At 41.0% G+C, this 19,248-nt stretch overlaps 2 protein-coding genes across 2 annotated transcripts; both read left to right on the forward strand.

Moving 5' to 3' along the window:
• The first annotated feature begins 569 nt into the window (after positions 1–569).
• Positions 570–1,738, forward strand: LOC104892796 (ethylene-responsive transcription factor 2). The gene has a single exon (XM_010678801.4). It carries the CDS (start codon positions 776–778, stop codon positions 1,595–1,597), a length of 822 nt encoding a protein of 273 aa, XP_010677103.2. The 5' UTR covers positions 570–775; the 3' UTR covers positions 1,598–1,738.
• Positions 1,739–5,923: 4,185 nt separating this feature from the next.
• LOC109136040 (uncharacterized) lies at positions 5,924–7,919 on the forward strand. Its single transcript, XM_019251653.3, has 4 exons — positions 5,924–6,707; positions 6,793–6,923; positions 6,999–7,427; positions 7,503–7,919. The coding sequence occupies exons 1-4, from the start codon at positions 5,924–5,926 to the stop codon at positions 7,917–7,919; spliced, it is 1,761 nt and encodes a 586-aa protein (XP_019107198.3).
• Positions 7,920–19,248: the final 11,329 nt, after the last annotated feature.

Below are 19,248 nucleotides of genomic sequence, written 5' to 3' on the forward strand. Positions count from 1 at the left end.
AAAGACAAAAAAGAAAGAAAAAGTAAGCAAGCGTGCAACTAAAAATTTCGTTTTTAGTCTAATTTGAAAGAGTTAGTCTATTTCTTCATTGGAACTTAAGCAGCAAAAAATGGCTCTGTTGTGGAAAGAATAATCTTTATTCTTGGAGAATATGATTGTTCAAGGAAGGTGAGGAAGTAGGTTCCCTATATATGACAAATCAGTATTCAATCTTATTTCGTCAATAGCAAATTCCCCTTTGACGTCACTCCATTCCTCATATTTTCCACACCACGTGCTTATTTCTTTTTTCTTTTCTTTTTTTTTTTAAATTAATTCTGTTCCTTTTTTTTTCCACTTGCTCAAGTAAGAACTTTCGACGAAGCTAATATTGTTATTAATAAATCAAATTAACTTTACCAAAGCAAACAAAAACATAAAATAAAAATATCCTACTAAATTTAAATTTTTTATTTGAAAAAATCTATATCTCTTTCTCAAATATTGTGGGGCCTAATTGTCAAGTTGTTCTAGGTTCATGCACCCTTCTAAAATTATCCTCTATATATATATACTATGATTCTCTTCCCTCCAAATTGAAAATCTTTCAACATTCTCTCAAAAGCACCTGAATCAAAAGATTTAATTACCCATTTAAGAAGCAGAAATCTTAAGCTTAATCTTTCAATTATTCAATACCCAATTCATATTTTCCAATTTCAAGCTAAATTTCTAAATACCCAGTTCATATTTTGCAGTTTTAAGCTTAATTCATTAATACCCATTTCGTAAAAGGATGAGTATAATCAGTAATTTTGAAACCGACTTAGCAGTTCTTGAGTCGATCAAGCGTCACTTACTAGAAGATTGGGATCCAAGAATCGCCGGAGCTTCGTTTATGGCGACAGGATCAGGCCCAATTTATCGCCGGAATTCCAGCTTTAGTAGGTTATACCCTTGTTTAACTGATAATTGGGGTGAATTACCATTAAAAGAAGATGATTCTGAAGATATGGTTGTTTTTGGGGTTCTCCGAGACGCCGTTCACACCGGATGGTCGCCGGAATCCGGGTCGGAAATCGACTCAGGTTCGCCGGCGCCAGTGGTGGTCAAGTCGGAGCCGGTGGAATCTCCGGTGAGAGTTTCCGGCGGTGAATCCCCGGCGGCCACCGTGGCGATGGCGGCTCCGATAAGGGGGAAGCATTATCGGGGTGTCCGAAGGCGGCCGTGGGGGAAGTTTGCGGCGGAGATCCGAGACCCGGCCAAGAACGGGGCTCGGGTTTGGCTCGGAACGTTCGAGACAGCCGAGGACGCGGCCCTGGCCTACGACAGGGCCGCGTTCCGGATGCGCGGCTCGAAGGCGTTGCTAAATTTCCCACTCCGAATCAACTCGGGTGAGCCCGACCCGGTTCGGATCACTTCAAAGCGATCATCACCCGAGAGAAGCACGTCATCACTTTCGTCATCATCGTGTACGTCATCAGATAATGGGTCCCCCAAAAGAAGAAAGAAAGGGAGTGTGGTTGGACAAGTTGGAAATGGAGTTGAGGGTTTACAAGTGGGATGCCAAGTTGGTGTGGGCTCAATGCCACTTGGCGATCAACTATTAGTTAGTTAAATATTGTACAATATCTTTATTATTAGAATTAAAAGGGTGAATGTTGTCAATTGTCATTATGTGCTTAATTATAGATTAGGATGGCTAGCCTGTCAATGGTTTTGGTGAATTGTGAATATAGTTTCTTGGTTTGTTAATTGACTTTTTGAGTATATCTATAAATGGTTGCCAAATGAGATACACTTATCCACTATTTATTCTTTTGCAAAAGTAACAATGTTTATTTTCTCATTAAGCATTATTTATGCATGTATGAGTAATGTGGGTAAAAGTCTTTAAAACTGCAAAAAGTAAATAGTAGTACCCCTCGAAAAAAAAGTTGTGATATATAGATACTAGTCTCATATGCAAGCGATGCGTGTGAAGACATATTAATATTAATATTGACATTAAAAGCACTAAATGCATTCAGGGCATGTTCTCCCCGTCGTATTTTCAGTTCAGTTCTGTTCTGTTCTATTCATCTCACTTCAATTCAGTTCTGTTTTGTTCAGTTTTGTTTTGTTCAGTTCAGTTCATCTCACTTCAATTCAGTTCTGCTCTGAACAATACTTTTACTCTCACACATCACTATTCATTTCAGTTCGATTCAATTGTTTTATGCTGAAAAGAACAGACCCTTACACTAGTTTATTGTAGTTTAATTTGATCATTCACAACTTTTTTTTTCAATGTGATAAATGAACGTGTATCAGAATGTACTATAAGTTGATATTATTGGATGATATACGCTAATATCTTTAATATATGTATAATTCATTGCGTAACATTATATTGAGAAATTGGATGGTATAAGCCTATTTCTTTTATATATTTTAATTACGAACATATTATTTTTAAATAATGATGAGATGGATTATCCCAACTAACACAAACGACCACTATATATGAGCCTTTAAATAAATAAAATGATAAATTATCTAATTGACACATAAGACAATTATAAAAGGCAAAAAATAAAAAGATGAGAGTATCCCTTTTTTTTTTGGTATGTTTGCATTAATGTATGCTCTTTGAAATTGTGATTGCAATTGGAAGTTTAATTAGAAAGAAAACTTGTAAGTTCTTACTTTTTAATTGTTTGAAATTGCTATAGTTAAATTAGTTTAATTTTCAATCAAAAATATCTCTTTTTAAGCATATTTGTTTGGAAAATATTTTATGTGTACATTACACCTTATTATAAGTTAGACAATCTTAAGTTTCTTTATTAGTTATTACACATAAATATAAATTAAGAAGGAATTGAATATTTTATAATTAGCATTTTTTGATAAGTGAAGGGCAAAAAAGTATTTTACAGGAGGACACCGTAGCTGATCACCCCTTGGCTTATATAATAGAAATTGTGGTAATATATATTGCGTGTATATTAATGATGAATATATATTCTGAATTATATTTTTATAAAATGTAAATATAATCGTAGAAAAAAGTGATCAATTTTGCTTAGGCTACTAATATCTATATTGAATATGGTTCCTTTGGTAGGGTACTCTCATTCCAAATATCTTGTGGGGAGAGCACAGTAAGAAAATTCCACCACAAAATGACAAAATGTCTCTAGGAACACTAGAACTTAAATCAAACCATGAAAGCCAAGGTTATGTGCCGGTTGCTAATAGCTTCACAAACTTGTAGGCTTCTTGTGAGACTAAAAACCACTAGTTTGGAAAGGCAAATTAGTTTGTTGATTTGGGCAACTCCCCATATAATTGTATGAGATATAATATTAAATCAAGTCAAATATAAGTGTTTCTGTCTAGAAATTAAGGGTTGCGATTCCTTTGCTTAGGGAATACCGGGTCAGATTCGAATGTCCTGAGTTCAAAGTCCGTACGCCGGAATCCTGCAAAAGTAACGGTTAGACTGCCCCGGGGGTTGTTCCGGGATCGCCTCTCCGACGCTCAAGTCAGTGATCAAGCTTAGAGAGATAAAGTCTAGAAGAGATGCTCTGGTTTGTTAGGTAAGAATTCAATACCTTCTCATTGATGAGGGGGTTGAGTATTTATAGTGCTTTGGATATCCCAACTGTAGGCCAGCTGGGGGGCACTGACAGCTGGAATGCACCATAACAGGTGGGGCCCACTGGAGGCTCTAAGGCATTTATTGGGCTGGATTATCCTTGGTAAGCTTAAACCAGGAAATAAGCCCAAACAATTAGCCCCACGCCAGGAATGGGAAATATCGAGGTTCTGCTGAAATCTTTCCCGTTCGTGGCGGAACCTAGCCAGTTTGGAACCCAGGTTGCCCTGCTTCTCGGGCAGGAAAGGAGGGCGCGTGCCGACCCAGTCTCCTCATGGACGAGGGAGGCAGGAGTGCCGACCCGGTCTCCTCGAGGAGGAGGGTGGCTTGAGTGCCGACCCGGTCTCCTCAAGGAGAGGGATGGCTTAAGTGCCGACCCGGTCTCCACTAGGAGAGGGGTGGCTTGAATGCCGACCCGGTCTCCTCAAGGAGAGGGGTGGCTTGAGTGCCGACCCGGTCTCCTCAAGGAGAGGGGTGGCTTGAGTGCCGACCCGGTCTCCCAAGGAGAGGGTGGCTTGAGTGCCGACCCGGTCTCCTCAAGGAGGGGTGGCTTGAGTGCCGACCCGGTCTCCTCAAGGAGAGGGTGGCTTGAGTGCCGACCCGGTCTCCCAAGGAGAGGGTGGCTTGAGTGCCGACCCGGTCTCCCAAGGAGAGGGGTGGCTTGAGTGCCGACCCGGTCTCCTCAAGGAGAGGGTGGCTTGAGTGCCGACCCGGTCTTCTCCAAGAAAGGTGGGATTAGTGTACGGCTCGGCCTAGGGACCAATGAGTCCCATGGTTGTCCGAGCCGGTTTCTCATTCGCTTAGTCAGCCAAGGAGGGCCTCCTTAGGCCGAGCCGGTTGGACACGGCTCGGATGAGGGGCCAATGAGCCCATCTTGTCAGCGGTGCCTGTTCGCTAAGTCAATCTGGACTTAGGAGACTTATCACAAGAGGGTCCTCAAGGCGAGCTGGGTGGACGCGGCTCGGATGAGGGCCAATGAGCCCCATGCTTGTCCGAGCCGGTGCCTGCTCTCGCTAAGTCAATCTGGGACTTAGGAGACTTACTCAACCAAGGAGGAGTGCCTCCAAGGCCGAGCTTGGTGGACGCGGCTCGGATGAGGGGCCAATGAGCCCCATGCTTGTCCGAGCCGGTGCCTGCTCTCGCTAAGTCAATCTGGGACTTAGGAGACTTACTCAACCAAGGAGGAGTGCCTCCAAGGGCCGAGCTTGGTGGACGCGGCTCGGATGAGGGGCCAATGAGCCCCATGCTTGTCCGAGCCGGTGCCTGCTCTCGCTAAGTCAATCTGGGACTTAGGAGACTTACTCAACCAAGGAGGAGTGCCTCCAAGGGCCGAGCTTGGTGGACGCGGCTTGGATGAGGGGCCAATGAGCCCCACGCTTGTCCGAGCCGGTGCCTGCTCTCGCTAAGTCAATCTGGGACCTAGGAGACTTACTCAACCAAGGAGAGTGCCTCCAAGGGCCGAGCTTGGTGGACGCGTGGATGAGGGGCCAATGAGCCCCATGCTTGTCCGAGCCGGTGCCTGCTCTCGCTAAGTCAATCTGGGACTTAGGAGACTCACTCACCCAAGGAGGAGTGCCTCCAAGGGCCGAGCTAGGTGGACGCGGCTCGGATGAGGGGCAACGGTGGATTATTGGGGTGCCTGAAAACATGGTGGCGATTCAACTTCTGGTTAATCATGACTTTTGTGACGATTGATATTCCGAGGGGTTGTGCCTGTTGAACAGTTTTGGGCACTTAGGAAGCCCATTAAGGTGTTGAAGACACAAGGCCCGGTCCAAGAGATGACGTGGAGCGCGGGGACCGAGGTTTTTGCCTATAAGTAGGGGAGAGGGGAGAGATTTTTGTCACTTTCACAATTCTCTCTCTCTCTCTAAATTTGAGGTTTCTGCTCTCTCTCTCTCTACTTTAGAGCATTTCTCTCTCTAAGTCCGAGCCCCATCTTCTTCGTCCGACCAGGTACGCCTTTGTTTTGCTTTTTTACTAAGTTTTTCTTCTCTTTCTTTTAATAAAATCGGCCGACCCCTTCTGTTGATAAATAATGGGGAGCTCGTCCGAGTCAGTGACACCCCTCCCTCCTCCTTATAATTTAGCCGAGGAAGTGAGGGTATGGGAATGGTATTGGTGTCAACTTTAATAAGTTGCCCGATCCCTCGCTGTGCCTGAGGCGCTTTTCCCAAGTACTCCTTCGCAAGCCGAGGAGGAGGAGGCCGAGGGAGCCATCCCCTCCTGGGAGGTGTCCCTGGCCTATCCTTCTTCGAGGAGTTACTTAGACAGATTTTTGTCTATGGTGTATTAGGATCTATGCCGGGAGAGGAGGCAAGCGTCAACGTCCGGGAGGCTCTGTATCCGGAGCTTGATCCGAAGGGCGGACCGGGAGCAAAGTTTCCGCTTCCGTCTTTAATAAAAGCTTTGCTAGAAGATGCCCGAGGCCAAGCGGCCAAATTTCAAATAAAGGACCCCTACATCCTTGTCCGACCCGATGCCAACCATACCATATTATCACCACCGCCGGGATGCACGGCATTTTATTACAAGGCAATGGAACTAGGTCTCAGATTCCCGCTGACCCAGTTTGAGAAAGATCTCTTAAATGCCTACAATTTGTGCTTGGGTCAGCTTTCTCCAAACTCTTGGGGCGGCATTTTAGCGGTTCAAGTGATCTGCGACATCATCGGTGTCAAACCGACCCTGACCCTTTGGCGGCATATGTATAAATTGTTCGAAATGCCAGCCGGGGATCATGGTCCGGGCTGGTGGTGCTTCCAGGCTCGGCGGGGCTACCGTACCGTCCTCGATCTCCCTACTTCTCAAAAGGGGTTCCGCCGAGGGTTCGCCTTTGTATACTTTGGTGGGGAATGGGGCATCCCCACCGTGCCCCCGTCATCCGAGCCAAACCACTGCCTGAACTTCAAGGTGCCAGAGCTATCCGACGAGGAAGCTGTGGCCGCCATCTACTTTCAACTGGAGGCTAAGATAGTCGATGGTGGCGAAGTGTTCGTAGCGGGGAACTGGCTCCCGAGCTGCAAATTGTTCAAGAACGAGCACTTCCTCGCTGCATTTGGCCTGAGTCCGGCCTTTCCCAAGGGTAATTCGGCGAAAGGGGGTCCGGTTGACTTGTTTTCGCTTTTACTTGTTATATTTTGCTAACTGTGTTTTTGTTCTTTTTGCAGAAGCTTCCTTAGCTTACATAAAGGAAACTGACCAAGAGATGGCCGAGCGACTGACCTCCGCGGCATTGAAGGCGGCTCGGATTAGGGCCGAGATGAAGGCCAACAAGATTAACAAGCCTTCTAAGCCAAAAGTGAGAATACTTTCTTCCGACCCGGTTTGGCTTTAAGTTCTTCAAGTTCTCACCATCTTTTAATGTGTTTTGCAGGATCCTTCCAACCCTAAGCCGAGGAAGCGCAAGGAGCGCGCCGAGGAGAGGGTTGAGATGACGGAAAAGGCTTTGGCGAAGGCCCGAGCCGAGGAGGAGGCCGCCGCCAAGAAGGCCAGAAAGGATCCCTCAATCGAGGTGAACAGTCCTCGACCCGATTCAGGAGGTGGGGGGACGCATGTCTCGGTCCACCCTTCAGACTTCGAGCCTGTTCGGAGTCCGGGGTACGAACCGGGGGCCTCTCACCATTCTCCGACCGAGCGCTCTTTATCCGAGGCACCGGTCCCGTTTACGCAAATGTCCAAGACGGACAAGAAGAAGAGGATCTCCGACGCACTTGAGATCCTATGTACTCAAACCGACCGGGACCACATCAATGAGGTCAACCCGAGGAATGAGTCGAGTGAGCTCTTCCGCTCTTGGATGGACGTAAGTGAATTTTTCTCCGTCCTTTTACTTGCTTTGTATTGTCCAACTTCTAATTGTTGTTTTATTGTTCTGCAGTTTTCCATCCGGATGACCAAGGTAGCCGAAGACCGGCTCGCCCTGGTACAAGAGGTCTCGGACCTGAAGCAGGCGGCTCGGTCGCACTTTGATGAGGTATACCAGGCCAAGGAGGCCAAACGATTGGCCGAGCTGCGCTTGGAGGAGGCCAACAAAAAGATCGATGAGGGCGAGGCGGCCTGGAACAAAGAGAAGAAGGATTGGCAGATCGAAAGGACCAACCTCTCTCTTGCCAAGGAAAACGCCGAGTCCGCCAAAGCTACGGCGCGAGCCAAGAGCACAGCTCAGAGCAGCCGAGAAGGATTTGGAGGAGGTCCGGCTCAAACTTTCAACAGCCGAGGCTCAACTGAAAGAAGCCCAAGCGGCTGTTTCTCGCTCTCAGGAGGAGTGGTTCCAAGCTTGGCAGAAGTCGGATGATTGTACCGATTTCTGTGCCGACGTGGGCCAGTCTTCCCATAAGATGGGCGAGGACGAGGCGCTGGGTAGGCTTAAGGTGGCCTTTGCTGATTCTTGTCCCGGGGCCGATTGGAATTCAGTCTGGTCTCGCTACCAGGAGCTGGCCGATGCCGAGGCAGCAGAGATTAAGGCCAAGATGGCTGAAGAGATGAGCTCGGACAGCGACTCTGACTCTGACTCTGATGATGGAGAGGAAGATGCTGGAAGCACCGAGCCACCTCCACCAGAGCAACCTGCGGCCGAGCAACCTGCCACTGGTCCTTCTTCTTAGCTTCTTAGGATTTTTATTTTCTTAGCTTTGGCCTTGTCGGCCCTTTTAGCTTTTCTGCTTTCCGACCCCCTGCTTTTGTAAACTTTTGGTTGTATTTTACAACTTTTGATCAATTGGAATACAACTACTATTTTGCAACTCGTCATTTGTCGCATATTTTTCGTTATTTGCAATATTACAAATTCAATAGACAATAAACTGGTTAAGTTTTGCTTGCCTTTTTGTTCAAAATAGACTGGTTAAGTCTCTTTCATTTCTGGGGTATAAAACCGACTTGATACATGGACTGGTTAAGTCCGAGTTACAATTTGATTTGTTGCTAAACCGACCAAGCTGCTGGCCTTACATCATGCCCCTAGTGCAAGTAACGAAAAAAGTTACACATAGAATCTTTTGAGATTGTCTAGGTTCCAAGGCCGAGCCAGGGGACCCCTTCGGGGATTCGAGTCGGAATGTCCCTGGCTTGATGATTTCTGTAACCTTGTAAGGGCCGTCCCAATTTGCCCCCAACTTCCCTTTGAGATGGGAAAGTCCAGTGGTTCGACCTTTCGGACGACCCAGTCCTAGACTGATTGGCCGAGGCTTTACTCGCCGGTTAAAATGCCTTGTGATTCTTTGCTTGTACCGGATGGCTTGCAGCAAGGCATTGCCTCGGGTTTCTGGCAATAGGTCTAAGTTGATGGGCTTTTCTTCTTCATTCTGGTCGAACTCATAGAATGTCATCCGAGGGGAAGGAATTCCCACCTCGACCGGAAGGACAGCCTCGCTTCCATAGACCAAGCCGAAAGGGAGTGCCCTGTGGCTGCTTTTACCGTCGTCCGAGCCGACCAGAGTACTCCAGGTAGGTCGTCCACCCAAGCCCCTTTAGCGGCATCAAGGGACTTCTTGATACCCTTCAGGACAATTTTATTAGCCGACTCGGCTTGCCCATTGGTCTGAGGGCGGGAGACCGCTGAAAACCTTGTTTGAATGCCGAACCGGGCACAATATTCTCGAGTCGGCCCCTGTTGAACTGCCGGCCATTGTCTGAGACCAAGGCTCTTGGAATTCCGAACCGGGTAATGATGTTCCTCCATATGAACAACTGAACCTGCTTGTCAGTAATTGACGCCAGTGGCTCGGCTTCGGTCCACTTGGTGAAATAATCAATTGCCACAATTAGGAACTTCCTTTGCCCAGAAGCCGGGGGAAAAGGTCCGAGCAGGTCCATGCCCCACTTGTCGAAAGGCAGGACTGCTTGAATGGTGGTGAGGGGAGTGGCCGGCGCCCTCGGTATGTCCGAGTGAATCTGGCAGGAGGGACACCGTCGGACTAAGTCCGAGGCATCAGCTTTCAAGGTAGGCCAATAGTACCCTGCTCTTAGCGCCTTTCCGGCTATAGTCCGACCCCCTTGATGGCTTCCAAGGCTCCTTGGTGTATTTCTCGGAGGACATAGTTTCCTTCCTCGGGAGTTATACATTTGAGGAGGGGATGAGTGAAAGACTTTTTATAGAGCTGCCTTTCATGCCAAAGGAACCAACCAGACTTATGCTTAATCCGGTCGGCTTCTTTAGGATCACTGGGTAAGGTCCCGTCTCGCAAGTATTCCACAATTTCACCCTCAGTTTGAGGATCGATTGAGTACGAGCTGCTCCTTTAGCATTTATGCTAGGTTCCTTCAACACTTCCCAAGTAATGGTTCTGGGGGCCGACCCCTCAGCAGAACTAGCCATCCGAGCCAGTGCATCAGCCTGCTGATTTTCCGAGCGAGGAATGTGGGTGATCCGGAATCCGGACAACCTTGCAATGACAGCTCGGGCTTTGGCACAAATCTCATGTTGTCCTCTTTGGCCTCATATTCTCCGGAAATCTGACCCACTATGAGTTGTGAATCGGACTTGGCTATGATTGAGGTGGCTCCAGCTAGGATGCATCCGAGGATGAGAGCCTCATACTCGGCTTCATTGTTAGATCCGAGAAATTCGAACTTAACAGCATATTCAATTTTTTCTCCGACCGGAGTTTGATAACCAATCCGGCTCCGCAACCACTCTTTGTGGATGACCCATCAACAAGCAATTCCCACTCCTCTTGCGAACCGACCGGGGGTCGAGTTGCGCATTCAGTGATGAAGTCAGCGAGTGCTTGGGCCTTGATGGCTCTTCGGGGTCGAACTCGAGCCCAAAATCTGCTAACTGGTCTGCCCAATCACTCATCCGACTCGAATGATTTCTATTTTCAATAAGCTTCCGGAGCGGTTGTCCGGTTAGGACTTTGATGGGGTGCGCTTGAAAATAGGGCTTGAGCTTCCGGCTTGCCATTACTAAGGCAAAGACCATTTTCTCAACATCGCTGTACTTCGCCTCGGCCCCCTATAGGCGTGGCTGATGAAGTACACAGGATGTTGCTTTCCTTCTCGCTCGGCTATCAGGACGGCGCTAAGAGCGTAGTCCGAGACAGCCAAGTAGATAAACAGGGGTTCCCCCGGCAAGGGGGAGATCAGTTTGGGCAAAGATGCCAAGTGATTCTTGAGGTCAGCGAAGGCTTGCTCGGCTTCGTCATCCCATGCGAACTCTTTTCGCTTCAGGGCCTTGAAGAACAGCAAGCTTTTATCGGCCGACCGGGAGAGGAACCGACCGAGTGCCGCTAAGCAGCCGGTTAGGCGCTGTACTTCCCGAACATTCCGAGGCGATTTCATTTCTAAGACCGCTTTGATTTGTCCGGGTTGGCCTCTATACCTCTCTCATCCCTAGAAATCCGAGGCACTTTCCCCCTTTGACTCCGAAGACGCATTTTTTAGGGTTGAGCATCATCCGGTACTTCCTCAGGGTGCTCAGCGTTTCTTTCAGATCTTCAGGATGATCCGACTGGGCCTTGCTTTTGACAATCATATCGTCCACATATACCTCAATGTTCCGACCCAATTGGTCGCTGAAGATTTTGTTGACGGTACGCTGATATGTCGCCCCGGCATTTTTGAGGCCGAATGGCATCATTTTGTAGCATAGACACCCTGGGGAGTGATGAACGCAGTATGAACCCTATCCTTCTCGGCCATGGGAATTTGATGATAGCCGGCATTTGCATCCATGAAGCTGAGAAGGGCGTGCCCTGCCGTTGAATCGACCAGCCTATCGATCTTTGGCAAAGGGTGATTGTCTTTTGGGCAGGCTTTGTTTAAGTCGGTGAAATCGACACACATTCGCCATGCCCCACTCGGCTTTTTGACCAAAACCACATTGGCCAGCCATTCCGAGTATTGACACTCTTCTATAAAACCCGCCTCGAGCAGCTCAAACTGTTTCTGTCTAGAAATTAAGGGTTGCGATTCCTTTGCTTAGGGAATACCGGGTCAGATTCGAATGTCCTGAGTTCAAAGTCCGTACGCCGGAATCCTGCAAAAGTAACGGTTAGACTGCCCCGGGGGTTGTTCCGGGATCGCCTCTCCGACGCTCAAGTCAGTGATCAAGCTTAGAGAGATAAAGTCTAGAGAGAGATGCTCTGGTTTGTTAGGTAAGAATTCAATACCTTCTCATTGATGAGGGGGTTGAGTATTTATAGTGCTTTGGATATCCCAACTGTAGGCCAGCTGGGGGGCACTGACAGCTGGAATGCACCATAACAGGTGGGGCCCACTGGAGGCTCTAAGGCATTTATTGGGCTGGATTATCCTTGGTAAGCTTAAACCAGGAAATAAGCCCAAACAATAAGTTTATTATATAGTTTGAGATTATATATTTTTGTTTGTAGTATATGATTGCAATTCTACTAAAATATATAAAAAATTGATATTTTATAATAAAAATTATGCATATAATTGATTTAACCAACAATTAAACAAACTAATTTCTAAAGTTTTTAACTTGATTAGCTTCAAGCTGGATTTAGAAGATGTTTTGTTGATTACATTTTGTTACCAACATAATTCAGTTGGTTAATTGGATAGTTATGTAATTATTTAAGTTTTCACTTTTTTTTATCTTCCTAAAAAACTCTATGCTTGAGTAAATGAAAAGATTTGGGTTATATTTATGGTATAAGAGATTAAAGATGAAAAGTTAGAATAATTAATGAGTGTGACTTTTCTCTCTGTCGCTTACTTTGTTAACTATAGTTATGGAATGGGAGTAATGGTAAAAGATCTAGCTTACTAAACTTGAGGTTGTGTGTTCAAGAATTTGATTCTTACATTTGCTTGCATCATTTTTTCTATGAGAAATAATAAGTGTTTTATGTGTGTGTATGATGACGTAGGCCATGTCAACTGTAAAGTGAAGGGTGACATGTGGCGTGATAACATTTTTAGGCCACCATGTTTTAATATACACTAGTTTTTAGGCTCGGGATATGTCTCGGGTTCTTATATTTTTCGTTAATTAATAATTTAATTTTAAAATGATTACCAATATATTACCTGGTGTAGTGGTAAATGTATATTAATTATTATTAATACGTCATGGGGTCGATTCAAGACATCATCATACTTTTTCCAAAAAATATGATAATCAATCTATTGTTGGTTAATTCTAGTGCAATTTGAAATATTTCAAAAATGGCACATAAAAGCACACCTGAATTAAATTATATCTACAATCAAGGAATTTGTGCTATGATTAACAATTTTTGATTCATATTCTCGAACAACAACAATAAGATTTGATTAGCATCAAGAATAATTTGTAACGCTTAATTACGAAGTAGAAGACTCTAGTTCATGGTGAATTTCGAAAAAGGGAAGATGGAGCAAGGGTATGTCTGCAAAAGGAAATCAAATAAGAAAAATAAACTTTCTGCCTGGAAGTAGGAATTGATTGCCCCATTACAACACATAACTATAATTTTGTGAAAACTGAATCACTAAAAGATGTTAGCGCAATTGGTAAGTACTTGAAAATGCTTACCTGAGGTCAGGGGTTTGAGCCCAAGTTTCAGCATATATATATTTTTAAATAATGATCACCTGACTTAATATTGACTAGTCTTATATGCACGCGATGCGTGCGTTAATTTTAAAAATTATTATTTATTATATTTACTTTCATTTGTACTATATAGTTATGACTTGTGATTACACTTAAAATATAAAATATTAATATATATATGAATTTAGATATATATTAATTTGCTAATTTAAAAAACTAAAAAAAATTGTGAGTTATTTTTTTATAATTTTTTGTCAATGAATTTTGAACAAAAAGAATAGACATAATGAGTTGGTTTTACTAAACTAAAGAGTATCAAAGGCAGTGAGTGTTTCAAATTTTTCAATGTACGTCATGTATACCATCTTCTCTTATTAAAATAGGTCAAGATATTTTGTCCATTTAATTTTTTAATCGTAGTATTTGATGCATATACCTTTTTTTTTTTAACTTTTTTAGAATGACAAGTTGAAATGAGAAAAGGGCTTTTAAATTGTTCTCTTTTGTAAATTTTTTTCATTTCATTAAATCATTAAGGTTAATTTAGTATTTTCAAAGTGGGACACCATCTCCCCCCCCCCCTTTCCGACCTTTACTTATATAATAGAGATTAATAGGCACGTGGCAAAATTCTAGTGGTAGAAGGAGTGTGACACGTGGTACATAGACGCTGTCAAACACACTTTTTAATATATTTGTATAAACAGTAGACATTAAATGTCTATATGTGTATAATAAAATACGTCATGTTATTTGTGAAGTGAACGATGACATGTGGCGTGCTAGCGTTTCTAGGCCACATGTTAGAATATACTCTATTTGTTTTCTTTGAATCTACCCATTTTTCTTTTTGATCCATTTCTTTTTAATCTATATATTGTTATTTTTTCTATTTTTATGGTACATGTCCTGTCTACTTTTTTCTTTTTTCCCACTTATGTCATCCTCTTTTGTACTCCCTCCATTTTTTAATAAGTGACACATTTTCTTTTTAGGGAAATGTCATAATAAGTGACACGTAGCTCAAAGTAGTAAAAAATACTTCTCTTTTATTACATCTTTGCCATCATTCAATTGTTTTACCTATCCACTTTATCTAATATACAAATTTGATTGGTTGTATAAGTGGTCCCAACTTTCTCACTATAAACTCCTTGGTATTTCCCCATTTATCTCCGTATCATTTATTAAAAAACGGAGTAAGTATATTTTAACCCATTTTTTAGTTTCCCTCTTACATAGCTTTCCTCTCCATTTTTTAGTTTCTCTCTCATAATTTTGGACTTGCTCATTGGTTCTCTACCTAAATAAAGTGAGTAAACTCGAAACAAATAGATGAGTATATAGATTAATGACAAATTGCATATTTCCTTACGTTATTTTCTACTTGGTATTAGATGTCTTTTAAGGTTATGCATATATAAAAAGATATAATAAGCTAATGTATCAGTACTAAAATTTACACATATATATTACATACAGATTCTAGTAGTTGGTTTTGCTAATTTAATGGAAGTTGGACAAATAATTACCTGTAAATTGTTACTAACATAAAATCTACACATATTTACCTTCGTGTTCTCTATCTAAAAACAAAACTAGTGTTTAGGCGCGATGCCTCCCGGTTTTTCTGTGCTACAATTTAGTAGTATTTAAATAAGTCATCTCATACTCATTTAAAAAGTTATGTCATTCATTATATGCATTTCGAAAGTTCTCTTTTCATACATCATCATTAATCTTAAGCAATAATAGTATAGTGGAGTGATGATTGTATCTTTTTCTTTCATACTTGAGGTTGTGGGTTCAAATGTTCACGTATGCATCTTTTCTTTTCTTTTTTTTTACTATATGAGAAAGACGTGGATAGAATGTTACTCAATAAGGGATGGTGACACATGACACATATACGTTCAATATATTTAGATGTGGATGCGGCCTAGGCCAATATTTAATACAGACTTGTGATCAAATTTTGTTTATAGTATTACTGTAAATATTAGGGTAGTACTGTAGTGGCCAACACATGCATACATAATTAAGTTTAATGAACATGCAAATTTATTTATTTTTAAGGATGCAAGGGATATGTTTAATAACAGTAACTAATTACACCACATATTTGTAATTTTGTGGAAACATAGATCACTAAGAGACATTAGATCAGATGGTGATTCTTTGAAAATCCTTACATAAGGTCAGGGGTTTGAGCCTAGGCTTCAGCATATTTATTTTTTAAATAATGACCACTTGACTTTGTTGGTTAACTAACATGTGACAAAATTCTGGTGGCAGGAGGAGGGTGCCACGTGGCGCATATACGTTGTTACGCACGACCTTTAATATATTTATATAGATGATGGGTCATTTAAGGGAATTTTTTTCATGATTAATGTCAAAGGGAGTATTAATTCATTCTATGCACCGAACTTGAGATGAATTATATATACCGTCCACGCGTAGGAGAGCATGTGAGATTATTTTTTTCGGCAAAGCAAACCGCTACTCAGAGTAACACTTAACTTTAAGTTAAGTCATTACTGAAGGTAGCTGTTTACGAGGTAAAATCGCTACTTGGTGTAGAGGTTTATACCGTGAATCGCCACTGAGGCAAAAAAAAGGGGAAAAAGCATGCCACGTAGGGATGTGCGTCCCGTGCATGTTTTCTCTTGCGTTGATTTCGTTTTGTAATGAACCACTACTCTGAGTAGCGGTTTATATGCATGTCTTATAGGTTGTATTAGGGACACAATATAACCGCTATTTGAAGTAGCGACCAACTTCGGTGAAACATTATTGATATTAAACGCTACTTGGAGTAGCAGATTTATTAAGATACCAAAATTCCGACGTGCTTTCCTACGTGGACGGTATGTATCCATGAAATTACTTTCAATTTTAGCGCATATGAGAAATCAATACTCCATGGGAAAAATTCTCATTTAGGGTGCGTTCTATTCAACTTATTGGCCCTGAACTTATTGGACCTTATCTGAACTGAACTTATTGAACCTGAACTGAACTTATTGGAACTTATTAAACCTGATTGGACCTGATTCAACTTATTGGACCTGATTGAACCTGATTGGAACTTATTGGACCTTATTGAAACTTATCAGACCTTATTGGCCCTGATTGAAACTTATTAGACCTTATTGGAGCTGATTGAAACTTATTAGACCTTATTGGACCTGATTGAAACTTATTTGACCTTATTAGACAAAAAAATTGACTATTAGTAATATAAATATTACCCCTAACGTAAATACTACCCCTCAAAATTTATTATAAAGTAATAATTAATAAAATTCATCCTTTAAAAAAATTATTATTATTAAATATCTCTTATGATAATTAATTTAACAAAAAAAATTTACTATTTATGTATTTAACATGTTATCTCTAGTTATTTAAAGACGAATTGCAAAATATTGTAATTATAATTATTATTATTATTGTTAACCTTAATTATTTGACCATGATTATGATATTATTTAATAGCAATATGAATAATCAAATAATAGACAATAATACAAGTATAATACTATACATTGTGGTACTTTAATAAAAAAATTCTAATAATAACATAATCAGCTAATAGTAATATGAATAATAAAATAATAGACATAATAAAAATAAATAATAAAATAATAGACATAATACAAAAAATAATAAAATAATAGACATTAATACAAGTATAATACTATATAATCATTGTGGTACTTTAATTAAAATTCTAATAATAACATAATCAGCTAATAGTGATATGAAATTATGAATAACAAAAAAATGGACAATAAAACAAATATTTATTAAACATTGACTATTTGGACCTTATTGGACCTTATTAGACCTGATTGGAACTTATTGGACATTATTAGACGTGATTGGAACTTATTGCACCTGATTGGAACTTATTAGACCTTATTGGAACTTATTGCCCTTATTAGACCTTATTGCAACTTATCTGAAATTATCTGAACTTATCTGAATTTATTAGACCTGAAACTTAATTTTTTAAGTTGAACAGAACGCACCCTTAGGGTGATCATTTTTAAATGCTAAACTAGCTAAACAAGATCGGAGTACAAATTAATCCAAAAAAGCAATAGATAAGCTATAACAATCAGAAACAAACACTATTGTATTCCATGTCTCACAAGTCACGATAACAACTCCCTATATATCTAATATATTGTCAGTTTTTGGATTTCGTTGTTGAATTTTAATTTTTAGTCTTTTTTTCTAAATATATCAATATTTCTTTTCTGAGGAATTTTTTTTTGAAAAAAATCTTCAAAAGTAATTTGGACATATCGATGTCGGCACATACCTTCGTTGGACATATTGTGCTAATCAATGTGTAGATTTCTTACTAATACTTTTCTGTAAAGTTTGGGAATAATTTTCATTAAATTAAGATATTAATGTTCCCACTTAAAAATTTGTTTATCAACTACAAAAAGCAAAGCAACTTGAGTTTCTATTAAATTCCAATATGCAAAGAATATATTAAACTCTGTGTAGTCTCTAATTCTAACAAAGCAGCTTTGTGTTCCTATTAATATAGAGGTGTTATCTTCTTCTGCCCCCGCATTATACGATAATCTAGTAGATTAGTGCTTGTCAGTTGTTTCCATATGTATATTTGGATGATTCGACTTTATGTTATAAACAAAACGTGAATAGGATTAAATCAATGTATATTTTTCTTGTTATATTTTAGTTTTTGGCTTTCTTATAGCTGCAAGTAACGCTTTTGATTTCTGAACCATAAATATTTCCTAGAAACAACCAAGTAACTAAAATTTCAATTAGTAGATCATGGACCTAGGTGTAGGATGAGCATCCTACACCAGCTCCAAAACGCAAGGCAATAAGAATAAAACACACCATTCAATATGCAAAAAAGTAATTGATTTGACAGCTAATGTACATTCTCATTACATCCAGTGTACATGTCAAAAATACAAAAAGTAACTGATTTGATAGTTAATGTTGACCATTTAATAACTGATTTGATGTCCCCTCATATACTGTTCACCACTTCTCTCTTTTCCACACTCAACCTCCTTGTACATTCTTGGCTTCGTGGTTGTTCATTAACAAAATCAAAATGTACAATGACAACCCCCAGCTGAAAGTAACCCAATTCCTAAAGCTGATGTCAAGTAAGTAATTTGCAATCTTTGTACACTGGGTGTGTTGATGTTTGTTCACTAATGAAATTCAATATGTACAATTAGAGTCTCATACCGAAATTCACCACTTCTCTCTTTTCCACACTCAACCTCCTTGTACATTATTGGTTTCGTGGTTGTTCATTAATAAAATCAAAATGTACAATGACAACCCCCCAGTTGAAAGTAACCCAATTCATGAAATTGATGTCAAGCATTGTTGTTAAAATCCCGATCCGAATCTTACGATTCTACGATTTTACGATCCTGGAGGACCTCACCGATCCCGATCCTACGTAGGATCTTAATTCTGTAGGATCTTTCGATCCTGCTCAACCACAAAAAATCACATGGTAGGATCTTAACACGATTCTACGATCCTACGACTCTACGATCCGATCCTACCATATAAAAATCATAAAGTAATTTCACATATTATATTTCTCCTATTAGATTTTGATCGCATGTTACTTCAATCTTATTGTATTGAAAAACTATCATCATTTGCTAAGTAAGAAAATCATTATTAATATGTGTAAATTTTTAACATGAGGTTCTCACCATATTTTAGTATAATTATTATCTCTATTTCACCGAATTGTATGATCTTAAGATCCTACGATCCGATCCCACCGATTCGATTCTACCAGCCCCTACGATCCAAAGTAGGATCCCGATCCTGATAACATTGATGTCAAGTGAGTAATTTGTAATCTTTGTACACTGGGTGTGTTGATGTTTGTTCAGTAATGAAATTCAATATGTACAATTACAGTCCCATACCGAAATATGTCAAGTGAGTAATTTCCATTCTTTGTACACTGGTGTGTTTGATGTTTGTTCACTAATGAAATTCAATATGTACAATTACAATCTCATACCGAAATTCAATCAAATCACAATGTACATTGATGGTCATTGCTTTGATCACTGAAAAT

Source organism: Beta vulgaris, chromosome 5 (assembly GCF_026745355.1).
Source record: "Beta vulgaris subsp. vulgaris cultivar EL10 chromosome 5, EL10.2, whole genome shotgun sequence".
NCBI classification, from domain to species: domain Eukaryota; kingdom Viridiplantae; phylum Streptophyta; class Magnoliopsida; order Caryophyllales; family Amaranthaceae; genus Beta; species Beta vulgaris.